The sequence below is a fragment of the Hemicordylus capensis genome, chromosome 6, assembly GCF_027244095.1.
Source record: "Hemicordylus capensis ecotype Gifberg chromosome 6, rHemCap1.1.pri, whole genome shotgun sequence".
NCBI lineage: Eukaryota > Metazoa > Chordata > Lepidosauria > Squamata > Cordylidae > Hemicordylus > Hemicordylus capensis.
In genome coordinates, this window is record NC_069662.1 from 68,243,859 (window position 1) to 68,271,747 (window position 27,889).

Below are 27,889 nucleotides of genomic sequence, written 5' to 3' on the forward strand. Positions count from 1 at the left end.
TTGGTAGGAAATAGTGCTTAGAACCTAACCACAAGTAAAGTCAGACCCAGACTTCACAGCTAATAAACATCAAAAGGTGGAAGTCTCACTTCTACTGCTTCTTTTCTTCCATAGCCTTTTGATGGCATTTCACATCAAAGTTGTCAAAATGTCTGACAGCTGAATATTTGCATCAGCATTTTTTAGCAAGAAGCTATAATAATATTTTTTTTTTACAGGCAGCATTCTTGGATGTATTAAACAAAATAAAATCAGTATTTACTTTTGCAATTGGGCATTTGATTTAGCCTCTAGCAAAAAGCTAGTTAAAAAAATGTTAAAAACATGTTGGATAAGTTTTGGCAACGCCTTTTTTGGAATGGAAAGAAAGCATATATATATATATTACTTGGAAAGCATATGAAAACCACAGTGTTAGGTTTAAGGAAAAGCCAGATCCTAAGAATCTGACCTTGTCTAATAAACACAAACCAAACACATTTTGCGGCTTAGTGGTATGAAGAATTGAGGTGTCCCCCGCCCTCTGCTTTTATATGCATTTCTGTGTGGCTTTCCACAACTTTAGGCGGGTCAAATTTTTGCTCTTCTCTGAGAGGTTCTGTTGCTCAAATCATCCATTATAATTTAGTAACCAGACTGAATTTGCTTACCATAAATTGCAGTAGCTCTGGTGGGGGAAATATCTTTACAACAGGCCTGCTAAGTGCCTAATCGCATTTGTAGTCCCAGATAGGCAGCAAAAGCAGATTTATTGATCTTCTGCTGGGCCAACATACATGGTTGTTGCATTACAAATTTTGCTGGCCTGCTGTACAAAACCTCTGTATTGTGCAAGTAATTGCCTAATCTTAGCACTTTCATGACCATAATGCCTTTTGCCACTTTACTCTGTTGCTTTACCATCTAGCATTGTCACCTATTCATAACTGTAATAATTGAGGTGGTGCACACAATCTCTGGGGAGGGTGGGCATGGAGGGGAAAAGGCTCCTGCCTGCTTCCCCACACATGGCTCTTGAGAGCCAGCATGGTGTAGTGGTTAGAGTGCCAGACTAGGACCGGGGAGACCAGAGTTCAAATCCCCATTCAGCCACAATACTAGCTGGGTGACTCTGGGCCAGTCACCTCTCTCTCAGCCTCACCTACTTCACAGGGTTGTTGTGAAAGAGAAACTCAAGTATGTAGTACATCGCTCTGGGCTCCTTGGAGGAAGAGCGGGATATAAATGTAAAAACAATAATAATAATCACTCTCCCCAGTTCACTCTGCTGCTCACTGCAGCACACGAGTGGCGCCACTGTGAGTGGCACTCAACTCTGTGTGCACTCAGGCTGCGTGCAGCTCAAGCACACACACACACAACCCTGGTGCCAGGGTTAAGGGTGCACTCACACACTGGACCCTGGCTAAAGGCCAGGATCAAAAGTCAGGCTTGATCCCGGTGCTGCACACATGCAGCCCAACCCAGGCTGGGCTGCCCTAACCTGGGTTGGGCTGCTTGTGAAAACAGTCTTATACTTTGTTATCCCATCATAACTGAGGAACTGAAGCCCTAAGGGCAGGGATGTGAATGAACTGTTCCCCCTCTCTCACCAAGCTTCTTTCTCTCTCTCTCAGCAAGTCCCCATCTCTATCTTTCACCAAACCTCTCTCTCGCCTGCCCTCCCACCTTCTCTCTCTCTCTCACACACACATACCCTTACACTTCTCTCTGTCACCAAGCCCTGCCCTCTATCTCAACAAGCCTCTCTTCTCTTTCTCCCTCTAGCCAAGGCTTGCCATAACCCATTTTCTCTTTCTCCCACTAAGCCTCTTTTCTCTGTCACAAAGCCGCTCTCTCTCGGCAAGACTTGGCTATCTTGCTTTCTTTCAACAAGCCCCCCTGCCTGCCTCTCTCTCTCTCACACACACACACCCCAAGCCTGCCATAACCCCTTCCATCTCACCGATCCCCCTTTAACCAAGCTTGTTTTCTCTGTCGCAGCAAGCCCCCTTCTCTCTCGCTCTCTCTCTCTCTCCAAGCCTCTTCACCCTCTCTTGTTCTCTTAGCAAGCCTCCTTCTTCAACCCAAATGGCAGGCTGGGCTAGTTGTGGCCCGGTTTGGGCCTCTGCACATATGAGGCCATTAGAGTGACTTCCGTGCATGTGCAGACACCATTTCTGTCACCACACTAATCTCGTGGTGATGTAGATGGCCTCTGTGCGTGCGTGGAAGTCACTTTAATGACAGAGACTGAGAAACCATGTAACGACCCCACTTGGCAGCTGCGACCCCCAATGTAAGAGCAGTGAAGATCACTGAGCTGGGGTTTGCCAGTTGTGCCTGACACCCTTCTCACTCACCTTCTTTGGGCTAGGAGCTTTCTGCTGCGGGTGGCTCCCGGCCTCGACAGAGGCAGAGGGGCTTGGGAGCCCAGGCGGGTGGCAGCAGTGCTTCCCCCGCCACTCATCCTGGCTCCCACGCCCCTCTGCCATCACATGAGCCGGGAGCATGCTGGGAATGAGGGCACGTATCCGCCCTGTGTGCCTTCATTGCCAGAAAGCTCCCAGACCCAAAGGCGGTAGAGGAGCTTGGGAGCAGGCGAGTGGTGTGTGGCACCCACAACGGCCCCCAAATAGAGCAGAGGGGCTCAGTTGTGGTGAGCTGCAGTTCACAACAGAGTCCCTACCCCACTCCTGCCCCCTGTCTGCGGGAGGGTGGTGGTGGCAGTGGCCTGCTTCCACTGTGGGCTGTCAAAGTTTGCCCATGGGTGAGATTCAGCCTGCAGGCTGTATGTTGTGCAACCTTGATAGGAAGGGACAACAAAACCCATTAAATACCACTTCTTCATTGCCGGCACTTAAAACCTCGCTCAATACAAAAAGGTTTACACTACCTCATCTAAGCCATTTCTCAACATATCTGCACCAAATTTGGAGGAGTGGTGTCTCTTGTCACCTAGCTGATGTGTGAAAATGAACAGGCAGATGGAACAAATAATTTCTATTTTATTAACAATAGAAAGTTCAGGGCTTAGAATGTAAAAACTGTTGGAAGTTAAAGGACTGCCTCTTGTCTCAAAGACAGTGGAGGACAGACTAGTGAGTCAGAGGGCTAGGGGGTCAAGACATTGGTCACCCCTTCTCCACTGCTCTGACACTATCCCTTTGGATATGTAGATTGCTAATCTCAGGGATTAATTTCCTTCCTCTCTCTCTTCCCTACCTGCCCCTCTACCTTGCAACATGGCAAGCTCCTCTTCCTGCACCATGTGAGCAGAGAAGATGCAGAATCCATCTGCATCCAGCTAGATAGATAGATTAGAGATCCTAACTCCTCACTTTCCTATCTAGAATGGAGTTCCTTAATAAATGCCTTATATATTGATCTGAAACTATGATTGGCTCCAAGTTACTTTACTCTCAGCATACACGCATGTCTAACTAAATCCGCTGTGTTGTGCCTCTGTGCACTCTGCTATAATGAGAAAGGGATTCTCTCACCACAGAGAATTTCCAACAAAAACTACTCCTCATCTGAATATGTTGGCATTACTGTGCCAGTACAATTAATAGTATTTTTTATAAAATAAACAAAGATCATAATCTGTATTAAAAACCCATTTTATCTCTGTTCAGGCGTTCTAACAAGGAACACCAGCATATCCATGAGGACAGCGCTGATGGTGAGTGATGGGCCAGGGCAGGACTTCCAACTCACTTTCGGCACACATAAGCGTGTACCATGTTGTTTCACTGAACATTTGAAGAAGGCTCTCATGAGATTAATTCTTGCTGTGGTGCATGGGGGGAGGCAAAATAGGGAGTGGCCTTCAGGAGTAATCCTCCCTAAATTTACCCTTGCTGTGTACCTATTTCATGACCATTAAAGGCGGGGGGGGGGGATGCTTGATTAAAGCTACATTGCACATTTCTCTGCACCTTTCCCCCTCCACTGTAATGGTGAATGTGAATGACCATAATAAAAAGGATACTAATGTGGAGTAAGAAAAGCTTACTAGAATCTCCCCATATCTGACATGCACAGGTTTACTGAAGCAACAGAGTAGTTTTAACACTGTTAAGAGAATGAACAAGTTATAATTTAATAATATTCCTGGATAATGTGCATAGCTGAGGGGTGTTTTAAGTTACAGTGGCAAGGAGTAATACTCCTGGACTTAGGCATCCAGTTTCCTCTCTGCTTTCTTGACAGGTGCAGCTTGCAGTTTAATAAACATAGCTTAGATACGGGTTTTAAACTTAAAACCAGCTTTCAGGGCTTTTGAATACTGTTCACACTTGGACAAAAATTAGATGTTTTGAAGGTGAAGTTGAAGTATACTGAAAAATGTCTTTTCAGCAGAAGTATCTTTTATAATAGTGAAAACACAACTTAAACCAATAAGGCTGTTTTTGCTCCCTCTTATTTGGTTGCTTGTATGTTGTGTGCGATTCATTTCCAATAGTGGAATTATATTAGGGATGCCCTTTATGCAGGAGAATAGCCCTCCCTTCCTGTTTCAAGTGACATACGCTTGCTCTTCAGGAGTACATAGATCTCTGGCCAGTTCACTGGTTGCACATACAAATGTAGATTTTTCCCTTTTATATAGACGAGGGGTGTCTATATGGGGAAAGTCTATATATAGATATTTCACAGATTGAGCCAAAAAACTAAAAAGCACAGTGGCAAAGAGTCAATCTTTTTTTTTTTTTAGGCAGTTCAAGATTTTGCATTTTGTCAATAGAAATTGATATATAACTCTGGTTCACCGGTTGCCAACGTTATTATTAGAATACATACTACAATGATAACACATCTTTTTAAATGGTTTATTATGATTTTGATGTATAACAGCAGAAACAACATTAAACACAAATGTACAGTGTCCAGAATGTATGCACTATTCACAAGAATCCCCCATATTCCAAACTCCACTGCTGCAAAAGAAATAAAAAATCCAAAGGTCTGCATCAGGAGCAGCATCCTAAAGTAACATTCAATAGTTGCACAAAAGTGATATTGCGAAAATGGCAAAAACAGCCGAATGGAACTGCATAATTATACAACCATTGGACTGTGCAACTCTACTGTGAGATTGACATTTGCGCAACCACTCAAATAGGAGTGAGCAGTAGCGCCTGTGGTGTGCAAAACACTCATGGGATACTGCACACTACGAGGGCCACAATGCTTGCATGGAGAGCTAGTATAGGGAGAGTAATGACATACAAATTAACCAAACCAGCATTACTTTGCACACAAACCCAGACGTTCAGTCCAGTCGCTTGTGACTGTGGCCACCTGTTTCCCCCTTTTATAGCTAACTTCCTCCATCGCTAAGGCTACTCGTCATTCGAACTAAATGGCTGGTGCTGTTATTCCTTTAAAAGAAGTCTAGGCAAGTTTTCTTTTTGTTTGTGTGCTTCAAAACAGGTTTCCCTTGTCACCATTTGTTTAGTCTTCCTTATTTTCTTGTTTCATTCCCGTTTCAGAATCAGATGGGAGGCATTATTTTCATTTTGTCCCTTCTGTCTTTAAAGCATGCTGGTAACTTTCCCTCACTTGTATGACCTTTAAGTTTATGGTCTGGTTTTCCTATGTTTGTTCTAGTTTTAAAACAAACTGGCAGTAGCGGTGGCTAGAAGCTAAGCATCCTATTGAACTCCAGGCATGTCAGACCTGATATGCCCTCTATCAGGCATTAGCGGAATGAGATCTGCAGTGACAGGAGGAGCCCTCCGACAAAATTCCCTTTTGCTATGTAACTCTATCAGAATTCCAACATGCCTGTTGGACCTTCTCAACCACTGCTCTAACCAGCAAAGTGTTTGCCATTTCATCACAGCTTGAGATTTAAAGGGGGTGGGATGGGAGATAAGAGTTTCTCTCTATCCTATCCACCCACAGCACAGTACCTCTAGTGACTGTTGCTGGTGTCTGTCTTATGTTTCTTTTAGATTGTGAGCCCTGTGGGGACAGGGCTCCATCTTATTTGTTTGTGATTTCTCTGTGTAAACCGCCCTGAGCCATTTTTGGAAGGGCGTATAGAAATCGAATAAACAACAACAAACAACAGTTTCCCCTTTAAATCTCAAGCCACACTGAAGGCAAGTGACTTCTTGGCTAGCTCTTCTGTTTCAGAAGCGGGTGTGTGTGGGGAGGAAGGGGAACTTCCCACAAAGTGTCCTGTATGATGAGTTGACCTGCTCCTCTTCCTCCCTCTCCAATTGCCAGGCTGCAACCCCTGAAAATGACCCTCACAAACAAGTAAGATATATTTCTTACTTGGCTGTGCATATAGAGTTGCAAGCTCAGTTATCAAAATGCTGCTTGAAAAGGAATGTGTATTCTAGTCCAGCATTCTCTTTCTCAAAATGCTTAGCCAGATGCTTCCAGAAAGCTTCAAAGAAGTGCAGCAAGGAAAGTCCATAAACCAGTCCCAACCAGCACCAACAAACTGGTATTCTGGTATAGACTGCCCTTGAACATGGAGCTTCTATATGAGAGGCAAACTACCTGTAAATATGGAGGCTTAGTTTCCTAAATACAGTTAAGTAAGTTTCCATAGTCACAGGCAATTTGGTTCTGATGTAGAACCTTCATGTTAAAGAGCAGTCTATATCACAATGCTGGCTTCTTGGTGCTAGGTGAAAATATTTTCCCCCCCAGTTTCCTTGCTGCACTTCTTTGGAACTTCTAGCCAGAAAAGATTGTGCAAGGTTCATGAGGATAGTAGTACGCAACAAGGCCACTCTGTAGAGAAAGACACTGTTTTTGCCTGAAGCAAAACACAAGATGTACCTTCAAATGGGGAAAGAGTATATGCAACCATGTTTAAATTCTTAGGATTTACTTCTGAGTAATCATACTCAGCAAACATGGTAATTTACTATGTAAATTAAACAGGATTTACTATGGGATTTATTCCCTAGTAACTGTGTGTGCGTGCATGTGCATGTAGCACTCAGGTTAGAGCCAGAGACAAAGAATGCCCATCTCCTAAAGGGAAAGTCTTACAGTGCCACATATTGTCTCCCATTCAAATGTAAACAAGGTGGACCCTGCTTAGCAAAGGGGACAATTCATGCTTGCTACCACAAAATCAGCTCTTGTTCTTGGATCAGCTCTTATTCAAACAACTGTGATCCTTGCTTTGTTAGGTACTGTCTAAGGAGGCACCTGCCACCTGCAGTTTCCATAAATACTTACATTAATAGTGTGTGTATGTGTATGTGTGTGTGTGTATATATATAAAATATATCTAAATAAATAAAAATAAATATGTTGCCTGATTAACCAGGGATGCCTTTTTAGTGGAACAAAGGTTTTAGTGGAGGAGTGGTAACACAGGTAGCTCTAAATAATCTCTTTAGTTCTAACCCCACACAATAAGTATCTCTACCTTACCTGGATTCAGCTTCAGTTTGTTACCCCTCAATCCAGTCCACTACTGCCTCCAGGCAGGCATTTAGGGAAATTATACATCTCCCAATGAAGTTGATACGGAGAAAATAGATTTGGGTGTCATCAGTGTACTGATGGCAGCCTACACCAAATTTTCTTGTGCTTTCTTCCACTGGCTTCATGTAGATGTTTCAAAGCATTGGAGACAGTACAGAGCCCTGTGGGACTTGATACTCTTCAACATGAGAGCTTTTGTAACAGTCTCCAAGTGACACCATCTGAAATCTGCCTGACAGGTAGGGGCAGAACCACTGTAAAGCAGTGCCTTCCAGTCTCAACTCTCTTAGGTGACTCAGAGGGATATTATGGTTGATGTTACTGAAAGCCACCAAGTGATCTCAAAGGACTAACAGAGTCACACACTCTCTGTTTATCTCCAATCGGAGATTATCCATCAGGCCAAACAAAGCCGTTTCCACCCCATATCCTACCCAGAAGCCAGTTTGAGATGGGTTCAAATAACCTGTCTCCTCCAAAACTGCCTGGAGCTGAAGCGCCACCATAAAGCTAATTTTCAAACAGGTCAGAAAGGATGCTTAAGAGCGACCATGACAACTGCCCTAGTAAGTTTGTTATTCCAAGATTGAACAAGGGAATTGACATTATTATTATTATTATTTATTATTGTTTACACAGTCAGACAGGTGTTATTGACTGGTTTGTTTTATCCAGACATCGAGTCCTTCCCAAGGACCTGGGATGGCTGAATTTTTATTATTATTATTATTATTATTATTATTATTATTATTACATTTATATCCCGCTCTTCCTCCAAGGAGCCCAGAGCAGTGTTCTACATATTTGAGTTTCTCCTCACAACAATCCTGTGAAGTAGATTAGGCTGAGAGAGAAGTGACTGGCCCAGAGTCACCCAGCTAGTGTCATGGCTGAATGGGGATTTAAACTTGGGTCTGCCTGGTCCTAGTCCAGCACTCTAACCACTACACCACGCTGGCTCTCTTTCTCATAAACATAAACACTGGCAAAGTCAGCTCTAAAACCTTCCAAGGCTTCTTGGATTCCTATTGGATCCAATAACTTTCTCAGGCAGACCATTCTAGTAGTAGGTCCTTCACCACTGCAGAAGTGGGTTGTGGTTGTGAATCCAAAGTTAACCAGGTGGTGATACATCCATGACAATGGTGAAATCACTGGAGTCCCCACCCATGGAACACCACCTGGAGTAAGAGACTAAATGAGCATTTGAACAGCAACATGAGTTGGTCCTGAAACCATTTGAGAGAGACCCATAGTTGTCATGGCCACTACAAACTCCTGAGCCACTCCTGACAACCTGGTCCCAAAGTGAACATTAAAGCCCTCCACTACCAGTAGTCTAGTTGACTCTGATGCCAACTCCGTGGCCAAGTCCATCAGCTCAGTTAGGGAGTCTGTTGTGCAGCAGGGTGATTGGTACGCCAACAATAGTCCTAATCAAAATGCACGCCATAAGCAGTCTAGTAGTCTAGAAACTAAGACTAAAACTGGAAGTAGACTTTTTAACATTATAGTTTTACTTTGGTTAAAATAAGTATAGTCATCAAAAGTGTTTGCCGGTAGCTTTGTCTTAAACTAAATAAGTACTTTCAAGTGTGTTTAGTTTGTCTACTCTTGACTTTAACCCACAAAACTGCCCTTATTTATTTTAGTGCTAACAAGTCACTCTTTCAAGTCTAGAATTTGTAATAAGCATTCGACATATCTCTACTATACACTTTAAATTGTACAGTATATAGCAGCAATTCTTCAGTCCTGTACACAGAGAATTTGTGAAACACATTTCTCCTTCCACCTGAATTTATTATTTGCTAATACTTTTAAAAAAATCTAATGTAACATACCCTGGTCTTTAATAATGGTTAAGAACTAGATATCCATTTCCCAGAAATGATTTAAGTGCTTTGGTAAACTGCATTAATTATTTGAGAACACTGTCTGTTTTGACTTTGGTGCACTGATTAGGTCTTCCAAATTGTTCCACAGGAGAACAATTTATTTAAAATGAGATTAGCTGAAAAAATTAATCATGAAGCTGTTTTAACCAAACATTCTCCCAAGCGCAACACAGAACATAATTCTATAGGTTTTACATAACTATTATTATTAGTCATTCAGACAGGATCAATATTGCTGTCATACTATCAGCGAATGTCATTGATTTTAAAGATGCCTATAAGGTTGCCTTCAGAAATCTGTTAAAGAGTAGCACAAAAATATACTTTACTTTTAGCAAGTGCTAGACTTTAATGGCTTAATAGCTCTACAAATATGGATAGCCGTCAAAGTAAATATTCTCAGAGCATGAGATTTGAACTTCTGAAATCTAATTACGAACATAATCAAAAATATAAATACCAAATTTCAGCAGGCCACAACCTAGGTTTGGCAAACAGAAGTATCCCAAATCAAAGGGCTGCACAATAAACAAAAAATAGTAAAAACTTTCAACTTGCAAAGGCATTGTACATAATGACCTAAGGCAACATATGTGTTAATGGGTCTGCTTGTAAGCAAATGCAGCTTCAGTGAAAGCTGTTACTAGGCACAGCTGGAAAAAGAACCAAAGTCCAGTGCTCTCCTGAGCTCAACACGCACAGAAGAAACAGGTATTCTTCCCACAGAATAGATGCAACACTGCAACTGTCACTCTGTGGTAATTTTCAATTCCTCGGTGTTTTCTCTAGATGGCCTACAAGAAGAGAAAAAGCCATTTTTGAGACAACAAAACTTCTTCCCCCAAAACAAAAACAACAAAAAAGTCATTAGTCCATGAATCACACTACCAAAAATAGTGAATTATTGCCATCAGCAAACACAGTCAGTGTTTTTTTGCAAGGTCAAAAACCATGATCTCAGAAGATGGGTAATAAGTGGTAGACTTGCAGCTCTCACATGGATTTGTGTGAATGAATGAACCTTTATTTCAACCAACGACCAGACAAATCTGGTCATTACATTACCACCAATTCATTAATAACCCCTCATAAAATTGAATCAAAACACAAGAGAAATTACCCAAGGTAAAAAAAACCCAAAAAACCCCATGACTACATAAAACCCATACACATAATGCTTGCTAATCAAGTGAAGTGATCATCTTGTGATGCACTTTGCTTTCCACTGCACATAACGTAGCAACATTTAAAGATATTAAATAATTTTCATATGATAAAATAAAAGTCACATAAAAACTGTCCAACCATCCTATACAATATAGCACATGTGTGTGTAAATGAATGGAAAAACAATTTCTTTTAAAGCAATATCAAATATTCTTTTTTTAAAAAGAAGCTCCTAATAATAAAATGATGTCCACGTTAACTGCTTGATCTCTGTGAATTATCTCTGCTTCACCATTCTGCCCATTCCCTCATTTACTCCCTCACTACCAGTCTGCTGCTTTCACATGAAACTGCCTAGTAGCCTGGATCTAGTGCTCTGTGTGTGCCATGGTTCGATAACCAGTTCAGCGAATGCTGCTTCAGTCACCTCCAAAATATCTATATTACTTATTGTAGATGGTAAGAATTTGGGGCCGCTAATGAATTACATGAATACTTGGAGAAACTAATGCAGCATTTTTTCAACTCCCACAAGGACATATATAGAAAGTGGGACAGTTAAACTAGTAGTTAAACTGATCAGGAGATCCACTGTCAGTACCATTCGGACCAGTAAATCCACTAGTAACCACTCTTGTTTCTATTATCAGTTATCAGAGACATACCATCAATATATATTTTTTAAACACAAGTTTATATACTCCCAGGCCTTGTGATTGCAGTACTTCAACTGAAATTAACTGGAAGAAAGCATTCAGCATTACAGAACAGTCAATATGTATTGAAATAAGCAACTTGAAAGAATAATGATCAATATATATAATTCTCCTGGGTGTGCCTTTCGAACGTGCATCCTGGCAGCCCAGCTTATTGGCTGGGCTGCAGGGGCGCCTGATTGGTCCTGGCGCACCCAGGAGAATTGGCTGGCTGGGCAGCTGCGGAGGCAAGGCGGCGGGCCAGGCTGCGGCGGTGGCTGGCCAGGACGCGGAGGCAAGGCGGCGGGACAGGCAGTGTGGTGGTGGTGCGGTAGCGACGGGGCGGGGGCGACCCGGCCCGGCAGCACGGTGGTGGTGGCAGGACTCGGCCTGCTGGCAGCCACGGCCGCAGCGGCAGGACTCAGCCCGCTGGCGGCGGAGGCCGCACTCGGCCCCACCAGAGACGGGGGGGTGGGTGTAGAGAGAGAGATAGCCGGCCCCAAAGAGCGCACAGATGCTCTGTGCAGGGTCGGCTTGTTGATTATAAAACAGTAAACATGCATGAATTTTAGCACCCGTTTCTCCACTGTCTTGTTTATCCCCCTCAATTTGTTTTGTGTACTTTTTCAATTTACTTGTAACAAATGTACTAGAATTCAGTGGCTGACATCCCATGCTTTGGAACACTGATGCTAGGGACTCAGCTGTTTCAAATTGAAATAGCACTGCAGAAGTGCCCTGTTTCCAATGGAAGTAGTATTGTGGAAGTGTTAGATGACTATACAACCTTCGGCCACTGCAACACCACTGGCGCTGCCTTTATTATTATTATTACATTTATATCCCCCTCTTCCTCCAAGGAGCCCAGAGTGGTGTACTACATACTTAAGTTTCTTTTTCACAACAACCCTGTGAAGTAGGTTAGGCTAAGAGAGAAGTGACTGGCCCAGAGTCACCCAGCTAGTATCATGGCTGAATGGGGATTTGAACTCGGGTCTCCCCGGTCCTAGTCCAGCACTCTAACCACTACACCATGCTGGCTCTTCCTTTCACATTGCACGGTGGTTCCTAATGTCAGCATTCCACAGCATGGAATGTCAACCACTGAATTTTACTGCATCTGTTACAAGTAGATTAATCACAGGAAACTGATTATCCAGACCCATTTTAAACTCAGAAACTGACTGATGGAGTGTGACTCTGTTGGTCCTTTTGGATCTCTCGGCAGCTTTTGATACTATAGACCATAATATCCTTCTGGACAGTCTGAGAGGGTTGAGAGTGGGAGGCACTGCTCTGCAGTGGTTCCGCTCTTAACTCAGGCACATTCCAGATGGTGTCACTTGGAGAATGCTGTTCTTCAAAACTTTTATATGGCATCCCCCAGAACTCCATACTGTCTCCAGAGCTTTTTAACATCTACATGAAATCTCTAGGAGATATCAGGAGATTTGGTGCAGGATGTTATCAGTGTGCCGATGACACCCAAATCCATTTCTAATGTCAACATCATCAGGAGAAGGCATAGCCTCCCTAAATGCCTTCGTGGAGGCAGTGGTGGGCTAGATGAGGGATAACAAACTGAAGTTGGATCCAAATAAGATGGGGGTACTTATTGTGTGAGGTTAGAACTCGGGAGACAATTTTGATCTGCCAGTTCCAGATGGGGTCAGCCTTCCCCATAAGGAATAGGTATACAGTCTGGGAGTGCTTTTGGACCCAAACCTCTCCCTGCTGTCTCAGGTTGAGGCAGTGGCCAGAGGTGCTTTCTATCAGCTCTGACCAATACGCCAGCTGTGTCCATTTCTTGAGATGAACTACCTCAGAATAGTGGTACATATGCTGGTAACCTCCAGGCTTTATTGCAATGTGCTCTATGTGGGGTTGCCTTTGTACGTAGTCCGGAAACTATAGTTGGTACAGAATGTGGGAGCCAGGTTGGTCTCTAGATCATCTCGAAGAGACCAGATTACTCCTATATTAAAATGACGATGATATGTTCCGGACAAAATACAAGGTGCCTGTTATAACCTATAGAGCCCTAAACCAGGGTTTCTTAACCTTGGGCCCCCAGATGTTTTTGGACTACAACTCTCATCATCCTCAGCCACAAAGGCCATATCTGGGGATGATGGGAGTTGTAGTCCAACAACATCTGGGGCCCAAGGTTAAGAAACCCTGCTCTAAACAGTTTAGGCCCAGGGTATTTAAGATAAGGACTTCTATAAGCCCCATCACCCATTGAGATCATCCAGCGAGATGGGTCTGCGCAGTCGCCACCAGCTCTCTGTCAGAACCTTGTACAGAGTAATTGGCATAGTTTTCCCCCTGAGTTATGAAACATTGGGTTGCTTCCCTTAACTGGGTTTTTTCCTGTGGTCATGTGTCCATTCACATTACTGGGCTTTGTGCCTGCATGAAGGCAAAATTCAGAACTTTCCAAGCTAGCTTTATCCATCTTCATTTTGGTGGTAGCTCTGTCCCCTTCTGCTCTAGCATCATGTGATTAACCCTATCCTCCTCAGTTTAGGAGTCCACCACAGTCAACAGCTCTGCAGTGTAGTGGATGGGTGAGTGTATGAATGGATAGATGACCACCAGAAGAACCCCATTAAGGCAAGCAACCTGATATTCTTCTGAGTGGTCTATACACTACTGGGCATGTCACAAACTCTGTCATCATTGGAGGCAGGCAGCAGAGCAGTAAATGAAGCAGAAGAGAGTTGAAGCCTGAGGTGAATATGGTTTGTAACACTGCACAACCAAAAGCTGTGTCCCTTCTTGCTCTCACATCCAAAACATAGTGCCAAACAAAGGTAATAGGGGCAGCCCACATGGCTGCCTGACATATAGATTCTAGAGGTTTACCTCATCAAGGCTGATGATGTGGCTAGAGCCCTGGCAGAATGTGCTCTAATTCTCGAGGGGGTTTCCAGTCTGGTAACCAAACTTAATAGTACATACAACCCAGGTATTGATTGGGAGGAAGCTTAATGACCCCCTATGTAGTTGTCCATATGGAATAAGGATTTCGAGATGTCCTACTGACATAAAATGCCAAAGCCCAATGGATGTCCTAGGTGTGCCAACACCTTTTCTCTGTGGTCGTAGAATTTGAGGGAAAAGATCGGTAAAGATATATTCCGAGACCTATGAAAGCTTTAGACTACCTTTGGAAGGAAGGAAATGTCTGTCCTAAGCACCACTTTGTCCTATTGAAAGACTAAGTATGATGGAGCAGGTTAAAGAGTGCATGATAAAATGGATGCAGAATTTCAACAGGACGATTGATATCTCTGATTGGGAATACCAGTGGAAAAGAAACGTTAAATTTACATTGTGTTACAACTTAAGGGAAAACTGGTATAAGATGTTTTTCAGATGGTACACAACTCCCCTGATAATTAATAAGATAGATAATTCATTTTCAAAAAATTGTTGGAAATGTAATCACCAACCAGGGTCATTTTTTCATATGTGGTGGACTTGTAATAAGGTTCAACTGTTTTGGAAGCAAATTCACAAGAAAATGGAACAAATTTTAGAGGTTAAATTTCCCTTTCTACCAGAAATCTTTTTTTAAAGTATGAAGAAACCTTATACTTCTTCTAACTGTAATGAGCTGTCTTTATATATGATTACTGCAGCCAGGATTTTATATGCTTACAATTGGTGTGTTTCTGAAATCGCCTCTTTAAATGATTGGTTCTTGAAATTATGGGATTATGCCTCAATTTCCAAAGTTTTGGCCTACATGAATGAAGTCTCAACATTTATGTTAACTTGGGATCCCTTTATAAACTTTAATATCCAACAAGGACATCATTTGTTCCCAATGTCTGGATTTGATTTGTGAAGCTTTATGTATCCAGTGTAATCAGGGCAACCAGGTGTTGATCAGGTGTAATCAAATGTCGATCATTGCTGCCGAACTTTCTCAGAACTGTTAATATATTTAGAATGTTTCCTCTTTAGTACTTGCTTAAGGAAATATTATGATACTGTACTTTCTTCTTTTTCTTTATGTTTCAATAAAATTGAAAAAATTTCAAAAAGAAAGAAAGACTAAGTATGGAGGGTTACATGGTAAGACTCTCAGCTCTCCTATCCTATCTGAAAACAGAGGAATTTCCTGTGTTGTGGCAATATAGATATATGGTAATATGTGGCTTCTAAGTCTATGGATGTAAACCACATTCCTTATTTGAGAAGAGGAATTATGTCTGAGACTATAAGTATGTAGAACCTCTTATAAGTAATGAAGGTGTTTAAATTCCAAAGGTCCATGATAGGGCAGAGTCAACTGTCCTCCTTTGGGATTGTAAAGTAAGGTGAGTAGAAACTGTGTGGTAATCTGGTACTGGTTCTGTGGTTCCTTTTGGAAGTAATACCTCTATTTATTTCCAGAGAGTTGAATTTGGAATTGTAATTTTGGGTCCAGAATCTGAGGGATGTTAAAAACTCCTCAATGGTGTAACCCAGGAAAATAATGGTAAGTACCCAATTGCCTGTTGTAATTACATCCCAAGTGTCCAGATAAAGTCTTAATTTTGTTCCGATGTTCAGATAGTCATACCCATTTGTTGTTAGAGGTGGATTTGCTCTTAATCTGAGAAACTCTATTGGCAGGAAAAGGCTTCTTGTAGGGATATGCACGAACAAGTTTGTGCACTCCCAGGAGGGTGGGGGCAGGGTTGCTTTAAGGGACAGGGAAGGCGCTGCCTACCTGTGAACCCCTGCCTTGCTGCTCCCCCATCCTGCTGGCACTCTCCCAAAAAGCGAGCATGCTAGGCTGCAGCGTTCCCGCTTGCAGCCCCTTGCAACACACACTCCTTGACTCCAGATGAGAGATGTTGCCCTCAGGTTACTGAAGGAGGCTTTCAAATTAAACAAATAGCTTCTCCATGCTGTTAGACAAGCCACTGATTCCTCAGCAAGAACTATGTTGAGCTCCATAGCTTTGAGATTTTGCTCACCGGGTTTAGCACTGGAGGCTAGAACCAGAACTGAAGATCTTCTGTTTGATGGACAAGCTTGATTTGGTCCAAGAACGATGAGACTATGAAACATATTCATAAGCTTCAGAACAAAGACAAATCTATGAGCCTAAACCCTCCAATCACTTCAAAATTTAACAAGTCATTTAGATCTCACCATGCACCATCATCCAGATCTTCCACACATTCTCAGTTGGATCATTCCTTTCAACAGCACAGGTACACCCAATACAAGAAGATAGGGATGCGCATGGAATCAGTTTGGCGCTCCAGTTCACTGGAGGACTGAACCTGTTCGGTCTGCCGGTGTTTGAGTCAGTTTGAAGGTGGGGGTGGGTGCGTTGCTTTAAGGGACAGGGAAGGTGCTGCTTACCTGTCAGCCCCCAACCCACCATTACCCCCCCGCCGGCACTCTCAAAAAAAAGCAGGCGTGTTGGGCTGTAGAGTCTTGCTTGCAGCCCTGATCAGCATCGCCATGCTCATGGCCAACATGCACATTGCCAAGTGGGATGGTATTGGGGGATACCTCCATAGGGCTATGGAGCCAGAGTACTCTGCAGGCTATGGCTTAAAGATTATACAAATGCCTTTGTACTATTATGAATAAAAAGATTATGAAGATATTAAAAATATTACTGTTATGAAGTCAGACAGTTTCTCTTCTGGCACTAACCAGAGCTTGATCTGCTTAGCTGTGGCCATCTTGCAGTAAACAGTGCATATAGACCATGGCCTGTGACCAAAATGTTCAGAGATCTAACTTCTGCTAATACACCCTTGTTTCTTGAGAAGGAAATACCCCAGTGAGAAGGAAATATCCCATTGAGGGTGGGGGGTTTAGTGCGTGAGCACTGAAGGGACTCTGCCCCTGCTTAACAGATCTGCACTACTGTGGGTTAAAGAAACCTGGGTCAATGACTTGCAGTCTGAGCCCAAAAAGCAATCTCTGTTTGTGGGAAGAAGAGTCCCCTTCGTCCCTGATGAAAAGGGCCCAGGCTTGTCTGCTGAGAGTAAAAACAGTCCCTAATCAGTAGTGTAAAGGCAGGAAATGGGCTGTGGGTAGAGACTTTGCTCACTTGCTGAGGAAGACAGGAAACAGATCTTGCTCACTTGAGGAGATAGGATCCCTAATCAGCTGTGTTGGTTTTTTTAAAAGGCAGGAAAGATGTGGTTAAATGTTTCGCTGCTCTGGTCTATCACTACACTCCCCAAAACAAGGGTGTGGGTAGGGCTAGGTAGTACAGTAAGTGTATGGTGATTAGTCTGAGATCCTCCCCCGCCCCAGAGGGCAGCAAAAACACAAGCAAAAGTCAAGCCAAAGTCATAGTGGAGAGCAGCATGTACTGGGGGCAAGGCAGGAGCAAAGTCAGGCAGGCCAAGGTCACAGAAATCCAAGAACAGCCTTCACATAGACATAAAGCCCAGTAGCATGAAGGACAGAGACCATTCAGAAGAACTCAAGGTCACTGAGTAATCTGTGGTCCCAGCCAAAGGAGTTGCTCCAACAGCAGCCTAAAGCAGAATACAGGCTTTTATACTATATAGTTTGGATGGAGGTGACTCCACCCCCTAGAGCAGGACTTGGAGGATTTAAAGGGGACTTGCCTGCTGCCTTGTATCTGGCTCTGACAGGACAAGGATGCCTTAGTTTCACTGGCAGATTCATCAGATTCTGAGTCTGAGGGCAGCACAGTGTCTTCAGGCTGTGAAAAGGAGGGTTGGGGTTCTTGCACTCTGACTCCTTCCTGGTCTGTGGACTCCTCCAGGGTGGATGGAGGTTCATGGCTATGGATCATGACACTTGCTCGTCTGAGGAGAAAGGTGGGAAAGAATTGTGAAGTAGAGGCCTTGCTCACCTGACTAGAAAGTTGGGGATGGCACAGCATTATACGGTTTGGGCTCTTTGTCAAGGTGCAGCTAGGAATGGGAGGTACCCCAACATGGGGGCAGGGGCAAAGGCAGGAAAAGAAAAGTCAGAGAGATTCAGATGGCCATCTTTCCATCTATGGCCACATGCTCTGAAAGTGTGACATTCTTGCTCTGCACAAAGAGTTGCCACATATCCAGAACTGGCCCGGACAGTTCTCTCCAGGATGCAGGAAAACTATTATTTTGGATATTAAATGTCTAGGAATTTGAGCAGAAAGATTGTTTAATGAATGTTACCAATTTTTCTGATCCTTCCCTCCAGGCAATTCCCTTCAGGCATTGTAGCTACATGGTGTCATATTTAAAAGCCACATTCTTACCTTTTCTCTTACATCAGTCCTGCTCAGTGGCGTACCGGGGAGAAACGGCGCCCAGGGCAAGCTATGGCCCTGAAATGGCGCCCCCTGCCCCCCCATAACTGGCACGGCACGGCGGCCGGCAATTTGGCGGTGGCGGTGATTCGGCGGCGGCGGGTCGCGAGTGGTGGCAGTGGCGGATCACCCGCCGAGCAGCAGCAGCGGGTCGCCCGCCGAGTGCGGCGGTGGCTGGTGTGGCGGCTGGCGGCATCCCATGGCCTGTGTAGCGGCGGCGCGGAGTGCAGGCAGCGACGCCGAGCGGAGCGGCCCGGCGTTGCCGTCCCAAGGGGGGGCGTCCCACGTGCCCCCCCAGTCCCCCTATAGTTACGCCACTGGTCCTACTGACTGGCTAGGTTCTCTTTATGGCTCATTGAACCCCTTCCCCTCATTCCCAAGGGGGAAGCAACACCGGGCCGCTCCGCTCGGCGTCGCTGACTGCACTCCGCGCCGCCGCTACACAGGCCATGGGATGCCGCCAGCCGCCACACCAGCCACCGCCGCACTCGGCGAGCGACCCGCCGCCCAATTGCCGCCGCACGCCCGCCGCCACACTTGGCGGGCAATCCAGGGGCAGCGGCGGGGGAAAAGCCACTTTTTGGCGCCCCCCACGTGGCCCGCTGGGGTGGCGCCCGGGGCACGTGCCCCCCCAGTCCCCCTATAGTTACGCCACTGGTCCTGCTGACTGGCTAGGTTCTCTTTATGGCTCATTGAACCCCTTCCCCTCATTCCTGAATAATCTCTAGAGTGAGCAAGGACTTATTGAGATGAAACACTTCTAATCCTCTCCTGTGCAAAGAACACTATAGGGAAACAAGTGCGAAACAGCCGCTGAACTCCACTTTCTAACACTCTTTCCAATCACGGTCAAAGAGTAGGGTTTTAACATTTGCCCCACCTGCACTGTTTGATAGTTGTGTCCAGGAATTCTCTCTGATGGATATGGCAACCCTATCTTGTGCAGCATGCCGGCCCTGAGAGTTACTGACCTGCATCACTGCTGTGAGACAGGGGGAATTACTCCGGTCAGAGCCCCTTGATATTGTAGAGAGTGTTACTGGTGATGCAGGTGGGGGGAGCAGAGTGCCTGGTAGGTAGTACTCCCCTGAGCTCAGACTATTGGAATGAGTGGGGAGAAAGAGTGAAGCAGTAGGGGGCTTGTATTTTTCCCCCAACAGATACATATATACCATAGGCAATCACATTATTTCAAACTTTTATCATATAAGGGGCTTCTATGCTTTGAACAGAATGCATATCTGCACTTTGGTCCAGATCTGTTTCAAAGCTGACAATTTGCAAATTTGCTTTGCTGGCTCTTTGTAAAGAACAAGGAAGTTACCTTAGCTACAGGTCAGTTAGATGAATTTAGATGGCTACATGTCATTTATGCAAATCAGGTATCAGTAAATGGCTTGTTAGAAAAACAAGAAAGGCCACAAGAACATGGAAGAGGCTTTTTCTGCTGAGCGTCGGCCATTAGGTAATGTTCATTTTTCACTGAATCTCCCATTTTAAGTTTTATCTTTTGTATTGCTGAGTCTGTTTTGCAGACTGATTCAGCAGGAATGGTGAGAATTTCTTAATATGTTTAAACCTCTTAGGATTTGCTCCTTTAACCCATTTCTAATGTAATTTAAATAAAATTTGATTTTTGGTGTATGTATGTTTCACTTTCTGAACAGTGGGCAAGCAGCTGGTCAGGATCTAAACCCTTAGCTAAAATCTGGCTACTAGGGGAAATCAGGAATTAAAAAATTCCAACAGGAGTGCCAGGTTGGACAGTTCTCCCTCAAAGAAGCTGTTGCTGGTACCTGGTTGAGCAGTACCTTCCTGAGCTTGGACGATGTTTCCCTGCAGCATCTTGCTGTTTTAGCAGTTGAAAAATGTTTGGTCTTAGAAAGAGCCTAACTGCTACACAGCTCAGCTGAGCTTGCTTGCATGGTGGAGCAGAAAGGTAGGTTCTCAGGTGGTCTTCACTTTGCTGCGAGTTTGGTTGTGATCCAGCATGGAAGATTCCTCATAGAGAGAACCCTATTGGGCCTCGTTCTTTCAAATTCCATGCCCTTGAGCATATATCTATATCTGTCCCTTCCCCACCAACTGATAGCTAAGAATGATGGGAGAGACCGAAAAAGTAAGAGGAAGAGGTAGTCTGTCACTGGAAAAGCAGGAGCTCTTTTGGAGCCTGTTAGCAAGAGCAAGGCAGGCCTAGAACTGGGAGGGTCCTATGCCTATTGCATCCTGGGAAGAAAGCTAATTTACAAGATGAAAGCAGACTACATAGAGCAAGTGGGAGCCACAACCCATAGAAAGGATACTTTCCTACACTATGTAAGAAATACAACTGCCAACTTTAAAGAAAGGTAGGAGGAAGAACTACTCCCCCTTGTGCTGGTCATAGACCGTAATAAACTTTGAATGAATGAACTACTCCCCCTGTTGGTTTTGTCAAGCTTTATGTATGTTAACCAGATCCTTAATCGGATTTGTGGCTGTTTTGTGCCCTCAACCCAAACACCCACTAATTTTTGCTTCCTGTGAGAGGGGAGGTGAAAATGGGCAGGAGTGTAGATCAACACTAGAACACAGTACTGGGCAGGTTCAGATGCCATGGAACTTTGGTTGCAGCTGTGTTCCATCCAACCTCCCTCAGTCCTGGGAACACGCACTGCTCTCTCCCTTTCCCCGTAAGTAAATACTTCTTTTCTGCCACGATAGGTTGCAATGTCCAAACCCACCCATCTTGGCTTATCCTAACCTACTTGCTTCAGAAAACCCGAACCCCAAAACTCACTTGAATCTGGGGCTGAGGGAGGTTGTGTGGATCTCAGCTGCAATCAAGGTTACGCACAATGTCTGAATCTGCTCATTGTTTAAAAAGACTCTAAGACTCACAAGTAATTCTCACAACTAGCTGACCCCTCAAAGAGCATCTGTGCGCTCTTTGGGGCCGGCGGTTACCTCTTCCCCCTCACCTTCTGCCCTAGTCTCCACTTCCAGGCCCAGCCGCCCTCCTCCCCACCGCTGCTTCTGCCCCCCCTTTCTCCCCCCCTTCCTGGGCCTTGCCTCGGTGGCTGGGCCCGCCGCTGCCTATGGCTTCTGTGGCCGGGCCCGCTGCTGCCTATGGCTTCTGTGGCCGGGCCCGCCACTGCCGTGGCAACCAATCCTCCTGGGTGCACCAGCCAATCAGGCAGCTCCACTACCCAGCCAATCAGGCTGGGTGCCAGGACGCACATTCTATGTCACATCCAGGAGAAATAAATATATAGATTAGTAATGTTATAAAATCATCTTCTTGAGGGGCAACCTCCCCCTTTCCTATTTCATTTGTTATGGTCATTCACTCAAAGCAAATTATTTTAAAATGAAACCAGTCAGCCCAAATAAGAGGGAGGAAGATATATGTACATCAGGCATGCACAACTCAAATTACCTGGTGGGCCGAAACTGACCATGACTTGGTTCATGGGGGCTGAGGTCAATTTTTAGGGTGCTGATTATTAAAGTAACACTTAATATTAACTAAATTAAATTAAATTAAAGTGAAATTAATAAAAATGAATTTGATCAAAATTTAACTTTTGAAGTTTTGGCAGGCCAAGGTTAATTTAAATTAAGATGAAATAAATTGAATTAAAATTCATTCTAATAAAGTAAATACAATACAATCTGTGCAATATACATAATAAAATGCATTGGCTTGGCTTGAGAGAGAGAGAATGGAGGGGGGAAAGAAAGAGGGAAAGGATGGGACAAGAGGCTTGGCTGGGGGGAGAGAGAGAGAAAAAGAGAGAGAATGGAGGGGGAAAGAAATAGGGAAAGAGAGAGAGAGAATGGAGGGGGGGAGAGAGAATGAGAATGGAGGGCAAAGAGAAAGAAAATGGAGGGGGGAGAGAGAGGGGGAAAGGATGGGACAGGAGGCTTGGCGAGAGAGAGAGAGAGAGAGAGAGAGAGAGAGAGAGAGAGAGAGAGAGAATGGAGGGGGAAAGGATGGGACAGGAGGCTTGGCTTGAGAGAGAGAGAAAAAGAGAGAGAATGGAGGGGGAAGAAAGAGGGAAAGGATGGGACAGGAGGCTAGGCTTGAGAGAGAGAAAGAGAATGGAATGGGAGAAGAAAGAGGGAAAAGATGGGACAGGGAGCTAGGCTTGAGAGAGAGAATGGAGTGGGGGAAGAAAGAGGGAAAGGATGGGACAGGAGGCTAGGCTTGAGAGAGAGAATGGAGGGGGGAAAGAAAGAGGGAAAGGATGGGGCAGGAGGCTGGGCTTGAGAGAGAGAAAGAATGGAGCGGGGAAGAAAGAGGGGAAAGATGGGGCAGGAGGCTTGACGAGAGAGAGAGAATGGGGGAAGAAAGAGGGAAAAGATGGGGCAGGAGGGTTGGCTTGAGAGAAAAAGAGAGAGAGAATGGGGGGGAGAGGGAATGGGGAGAAAGAGAGAAAAGGGGGGAAGAGAGAGAGAATGGGGGAAGAGAGAGAGTGGGGGAACGAGAGAGAGAGAGTGGGGGGAAGAGAGAGAGAGAGTGGGGGAAAGAGAGAGAGAATGGGGGAAAGAGAGAGGGAAAGGATGGGGCAGGAGGCTTGGCTTCAGAGAGAGTGGGGGTGGAAGAGTGAGAGAGGGTGCCGACTTTATGAGAGGAGCCACTCTGTCCTGCCAAACCTCTGTGCTTTTCCTTTTAAATTTCTGCTGCTACGTGGCTGAGGGATGCCTGATCTAGGAGTAGTACTTTCCTGCTCCCCCGCCCCCATGGTGGCAGCTCCCAGAGCGACACAGGGGTTGCCGTTTGGCCCCGCGTCTCTTCCGAACTGCGAGGCGCGCCTGCATAGTGGAGAGATCGTCGCAAGCACGGTCCACTTTCCACTGTGCAGGCATCAGAACTGGGAAGAGACGCAGGGCCAAACGGCAGCCCTGCGTCGCGCTGGGGGGTGGGCCGGGAAAGAGGACTACTCCTGGCTCACCCCCCCTGGCAGACACCCCTTGGCTGCGTGGCAGCAGAAATTTAAAAAATAAAAAAATAAATACACTGAGGTTTGGGCCAGGAGGGAGGCCGGGGGGGGGGGGAAGCAGAATGGCCCCACGGGCCAAGGAAAAAGGCCCTGTGGGCTGCATGTTGTGCAGGCCTGATGTACATGGACACATATGTTCCATATGTTACCTGCCCCTTGACAGCTTACGTGCCTAAAACAGAAGTTTGGATGGCTGTGGTACAAAATCTTTGCCCCTGGGAAGAACCTGAGTATCTCTGGTTTTGCCTGTTGCCTGATTCCCTCTCTTCCTTTAAGAACTTTGCTCCCCACCTGCAAGTGCTTTACCCCAGGGAGGCTCACCCCACAGACTAACCATTCAGCACTGGAATACTTTGATGACAACTATGTTGCCTCATAGCAACCGCTGTTGTAACTTATCTCATCTGATGCACACAACTCCCCTCTAATTTTCTTTTTAATCTTTCTAATATTTATATACCACTTTTCAACAAAAGTTCCCAAAGTGGTTTACATAGATATAAATGAATAAAATGGCCATCCCATTCCTTCCTCTCCCTCTCTTTTAACCTCCTGCTCTTACTTAACTGGATGAAGACTGGACTTTAAATTCATAAAGATTAAATTGCTTAGAAAGATGTGGTTTAATTATTAAGAGCTTCTTTTCTTCTGGATAAGTAAGCAAAGGAATAATACATTTGCTTTTCTGAATTGCACGTTTTAAAATATTATTCTCTGTTTTTATTGTTAAAGATAATGAAAATATTCAATAGTTTTTAAAGAAGAAAGCAGTAATTTGTGACAACTATTGTAGCGGCTTACCGGTATATCTGCAAAGGCCAAGGCATTTGTGATGGTGTGGGCAATGTGTTTGTTGGGCTCACAAGCATAGCACTGTAGATGTTGGAGGCAACCACAAGGATACAAAGGAGTATGGGCCCTATGATGGCTCCTTCCAGCCCTAGATAATATGCTCCGCCAGCTACTGCAAGACCTGTCAGGTATGGATGACCACCTCTGCAATCACAACACATTAAATTGGTACAATGTCATATTTATGCTACTCTTTTTATGGGCTGTTTAGATAAAACTGAGCATTTATCCCCAGCATAATTTCACGAATATTTATAAAGGATTATTTCCCAGCATATTAATCACATTGCAAACAATCAAGGAAGTAGAAAAAGACCATTCAAAAGCTTCAACGTTGAGATTGCTCTTCACATATCAAAGTCAATGTTAAAAATTAATCTTAATTCTAAAATCTATGTATACTATGCATACTGTCTTATTTGTGTAAATAAGACAATGGGCCAGTCTGGATGAGGCTTTGAAAGCACATACAAGCGGAAACAACAGGATTATAACCACTTGACCACAGGGCATGCCTGTCCTATCTGTGGCCTGTCAGACATCAATGTGGACTTTGTACATAGATCTTATGCAAGTCTTATGGCCAATATGAGGGCAAATTTCTCTTCTCCACTACATATGTAGGCTATCCACTCTAATCCAAACTGGCTGAGTATCTTGCATCAATAGATACAAAACAGGTTATTCTCCTGTAATTAAATTTATTTAAGTGGTCTTCTGAGCAGTTGCATTAATGGAAACTGAACTTATGCAGCGCCTCCTTCAAAAAATTCTAGAGCTCTAGCCAAAATTTATTTTATGGTAACTATATTCCTCCTTCAAGGCATAGGGCAGGCCAGGGTACATGCTCAGGTCTTTCTAACTGCTACTTAATATTGAATCCAAGATGAGAACACCAGCACTCAAAAAAATTTGGTAAAAGGTAATCAACCTGTTCTTCATGGCATGTCTGCAGTCACAATAATGAGATTCGATTAGTGAGCTGACTTTCCTAAAGGAGGATGCAGAATTCTCATGTAGAGTTCTTGCAGCATGTCCTTCTGACCAAAATATCACCTTTTGAGCATACATCCAGGGAACAGTGTATTCTGAATGTAGTGAGGTTTGCCAATACCACAGCCCTACATAACTCTTCCAAATGCAAACTTTTCATCATGGCAGTAGAGGTTAACAATCGTTCTTCTGGAGTGTGATTTAACTCCAAAGGGTAGTTTATATGCCAGGGAAATCACTGAAACAATCCAGTGCTCTACCTATTTCTCTTTATGAAGCCCTGTAACAAATCCCTTCGTGGTGGTGAGTTTCAAGCCCTTCAGATAAAAGGAAAGAGCTCTTACAATATCCAAAGCATGAAAAGTTATTTCCCTGTCATCCTGAAGCAATGCAAAGGAAGTTGGCAAATTGATATCCTGCTTTAGATGAAAAATAGACTACCTTGGGAAGAAATGAAACATCAAGTTGTACAATTCTGGTGGAAATACAGGTAACATTGATTGGCTTACAGAATGCCCAATTCACTAGCCATAGGAAAAAGGCAGCCACATTTCCTGGCAGGAAGGGGGAAGGGATTGGGAATTTATTGGAATTCTTCGAGCTCAGAAGAATTATCAAAGCTCAGGAATCTTGCCCCTACATCCCAATGTGTGTGTGGGGGGGGGGCGGGGGGATAGTACTTTTTACACTTTAAAAATTCTTTTCTGGGCCTGAGCTCAGAGAATTGGGTATTTCCCCAATTCTCAGATTTCTCTATCAGCCCCATAACTGCATTCAGCCACATAATTAGTAGGGAGAGATACAAAAATCATTGTTTTAACTTTTATAGTTTTCAAAAATATATACTTTAAAGTTATCCTAGCAACAGTGGTGACTGAAAACACACATTTGTTGACGAGATTATCACATAATTTTCTTGTTCTGCTCAGGGGCAGAGATACTGCAGCTTATTCTGACGAGGTTTTTTCTGCCTTCATATTTGCTGCCAACCAACAGGCACCAAAATTAGTAAGATGAGAAAATACATGGGGGGGGGGCAGGAAGGGGGGGGATTCATCCACTTTGCTTCCAAGTTATGAGGAGGTTGCAGGTCTGATTTGGGTGGGATACTGCTGAGGATTAGAGTTAAGGAAGGCCCCTTCCTTAAGGGGCACCTTAGAGCACCTTCCTTATGAAGCAAGGCTATAACACCTGGGGCTTTTAAGTTTAGAAAAAAGATGACTGAGGGGAGACATGATCGAGGTCTATTTTATTTTATTTATTTTATTTTATTTTATTACATTTTATATCCTGCTCTTCCTCCAAGGAGCCCATACTTAAGTTTCTCCTCACAACAACCCTGTGAAGTAGGTTAGGCTGAGAGAGAAGTGACTGGCCCAGAGTCACCCAGCAAGTATCATGGTTGAATTGGGATTTGAATTCAGGTCTCCCCAGTCCTAGTCCACTACACCATGCTATAAAATCATGCATGGTGTGGAGAGAGGGAAGTTTTTCTCCCCCTCTCATAACTCTAGAACAAGGGGTTATCCGATGAAACTGATTGCAATGTTAAGCAATTTAGGCCTAACAAAAGAAAGTACTTTTCCACACAACACATAATCAACTTGTAGAATTATCTGCCACAGGATGTGGTGACTGCCAGCAGCCTGGATGGTTTTAAGAGGGGGTTAGATAAATTTAAGGTGGACAGATCTATCAATGGCTATTGGTCTTAGGGCTACTAGTCTAAGGGCTATAGGCCACCGCCAGCCTCAAAGGCAAGATGCCTCTATTGCAGGGCAGTTGCAGGGCAGCAACAGTAGGAGAGAGGGCATGCCCTCACCTGTGGGCTTTCCAGAGACATCTGGTGGGCCATTGTGTGAAGCAGGATGCTGAACTAGATAGGCCTTGAGCCTGATCCAGCAAGGCTGTTCTTACAGATCCCATTAGTGTAACTGCACATAGATCATAATACTAAATGGGCCATTTTTTCTTTATCTGTTTTTAAGCTATTAATATTTCAATAGGGCTTTCCCCAATACAACGAAGCTATTCAGAAATATTTACCCAGATATATCAGAGTAGATTGCCGTGTCTACAAAATACGTTGGCAATAGATGGCAAACCAAGAGAAGTACTGCTTTACATCCTGCTCCTTGTACAAGCCAGAGGTCTAGAACTGCAGGTATGGCTGCCCAGTATGTTCCCAGAAATGGAACAACTCCAAGAATTGCTGCCAATGCTAAGAGTAGATACAGAATGAGAAATGAGAAATTAATTAATCAGTGCAGTTATTACACTGGAAATATATTCCTACATAATATAGTAACATATTTATTTGTTTCTTTATTTTATTTATTATATAGCACATAGGCCTGTGGATTGAAATACAGAGTATAACAGACCAGGACTTAAAGTATTAGAAATTGCCTTGATTTTCAGAGAAGATGGCACCATACTGGAGATAAGGCATAGCCTTCCTGATAAATGTAGAACTCAAGGGTTGTATTCCTTATCAGGAATTAGGGAAGGGGAAGCCCAATAAAGTTAGAACATAGATAGCGAAAAGTGAAAGAG

The 27,889-nt window shown here is 44.1% G+C and overlaps 1 protein-coding gene across 4 annotated transcripts in view; it reads right to left on the reverse strand.

The window, feature by feature from the left end:
- Nucleotides 1-4,800: 4,800 nt before the first annotated feature.
- The window catches only part of TMEM245 (transmembrane protein 245), a 154,533-nt gene continuing 131,444 nt past the window's right edge, over nucleotides 4,801-27,889 (reverse strand). For 3 of the 4 annotated variants that reach the window (XM_053260076.1, XM_053260077.1, XM_053260078.1), the window contains 4 exons: nucleotides 27,380-27,554; nucleotides 24,290-24,484; nucleotides 17,809-18,012; nucleotides 4,801-10,138 (listed from right to left, as the gene is read on the reverse strand). In XM_053260076.1, the coding sequence (XP_053116051.1) occupies nucleotides 10,093-10,138; nucleotides 17,809-18,012; nucleotides 24,290-24,484; nucleotides 27,380-27,554 (620 nt within the window). In that variant the 3' untranslated portion in view covers nucleotides 4,801-10,092. The remainder of the gene's footprint in view (nucleotides 10,139-17,808; nucleotides 18,013-24,289; nucleotides 24,485-27,379; nucleotides 27,555-27,889) is intronic. The other variant, XM_053260079.1, reaches the window with a different exon arrangement.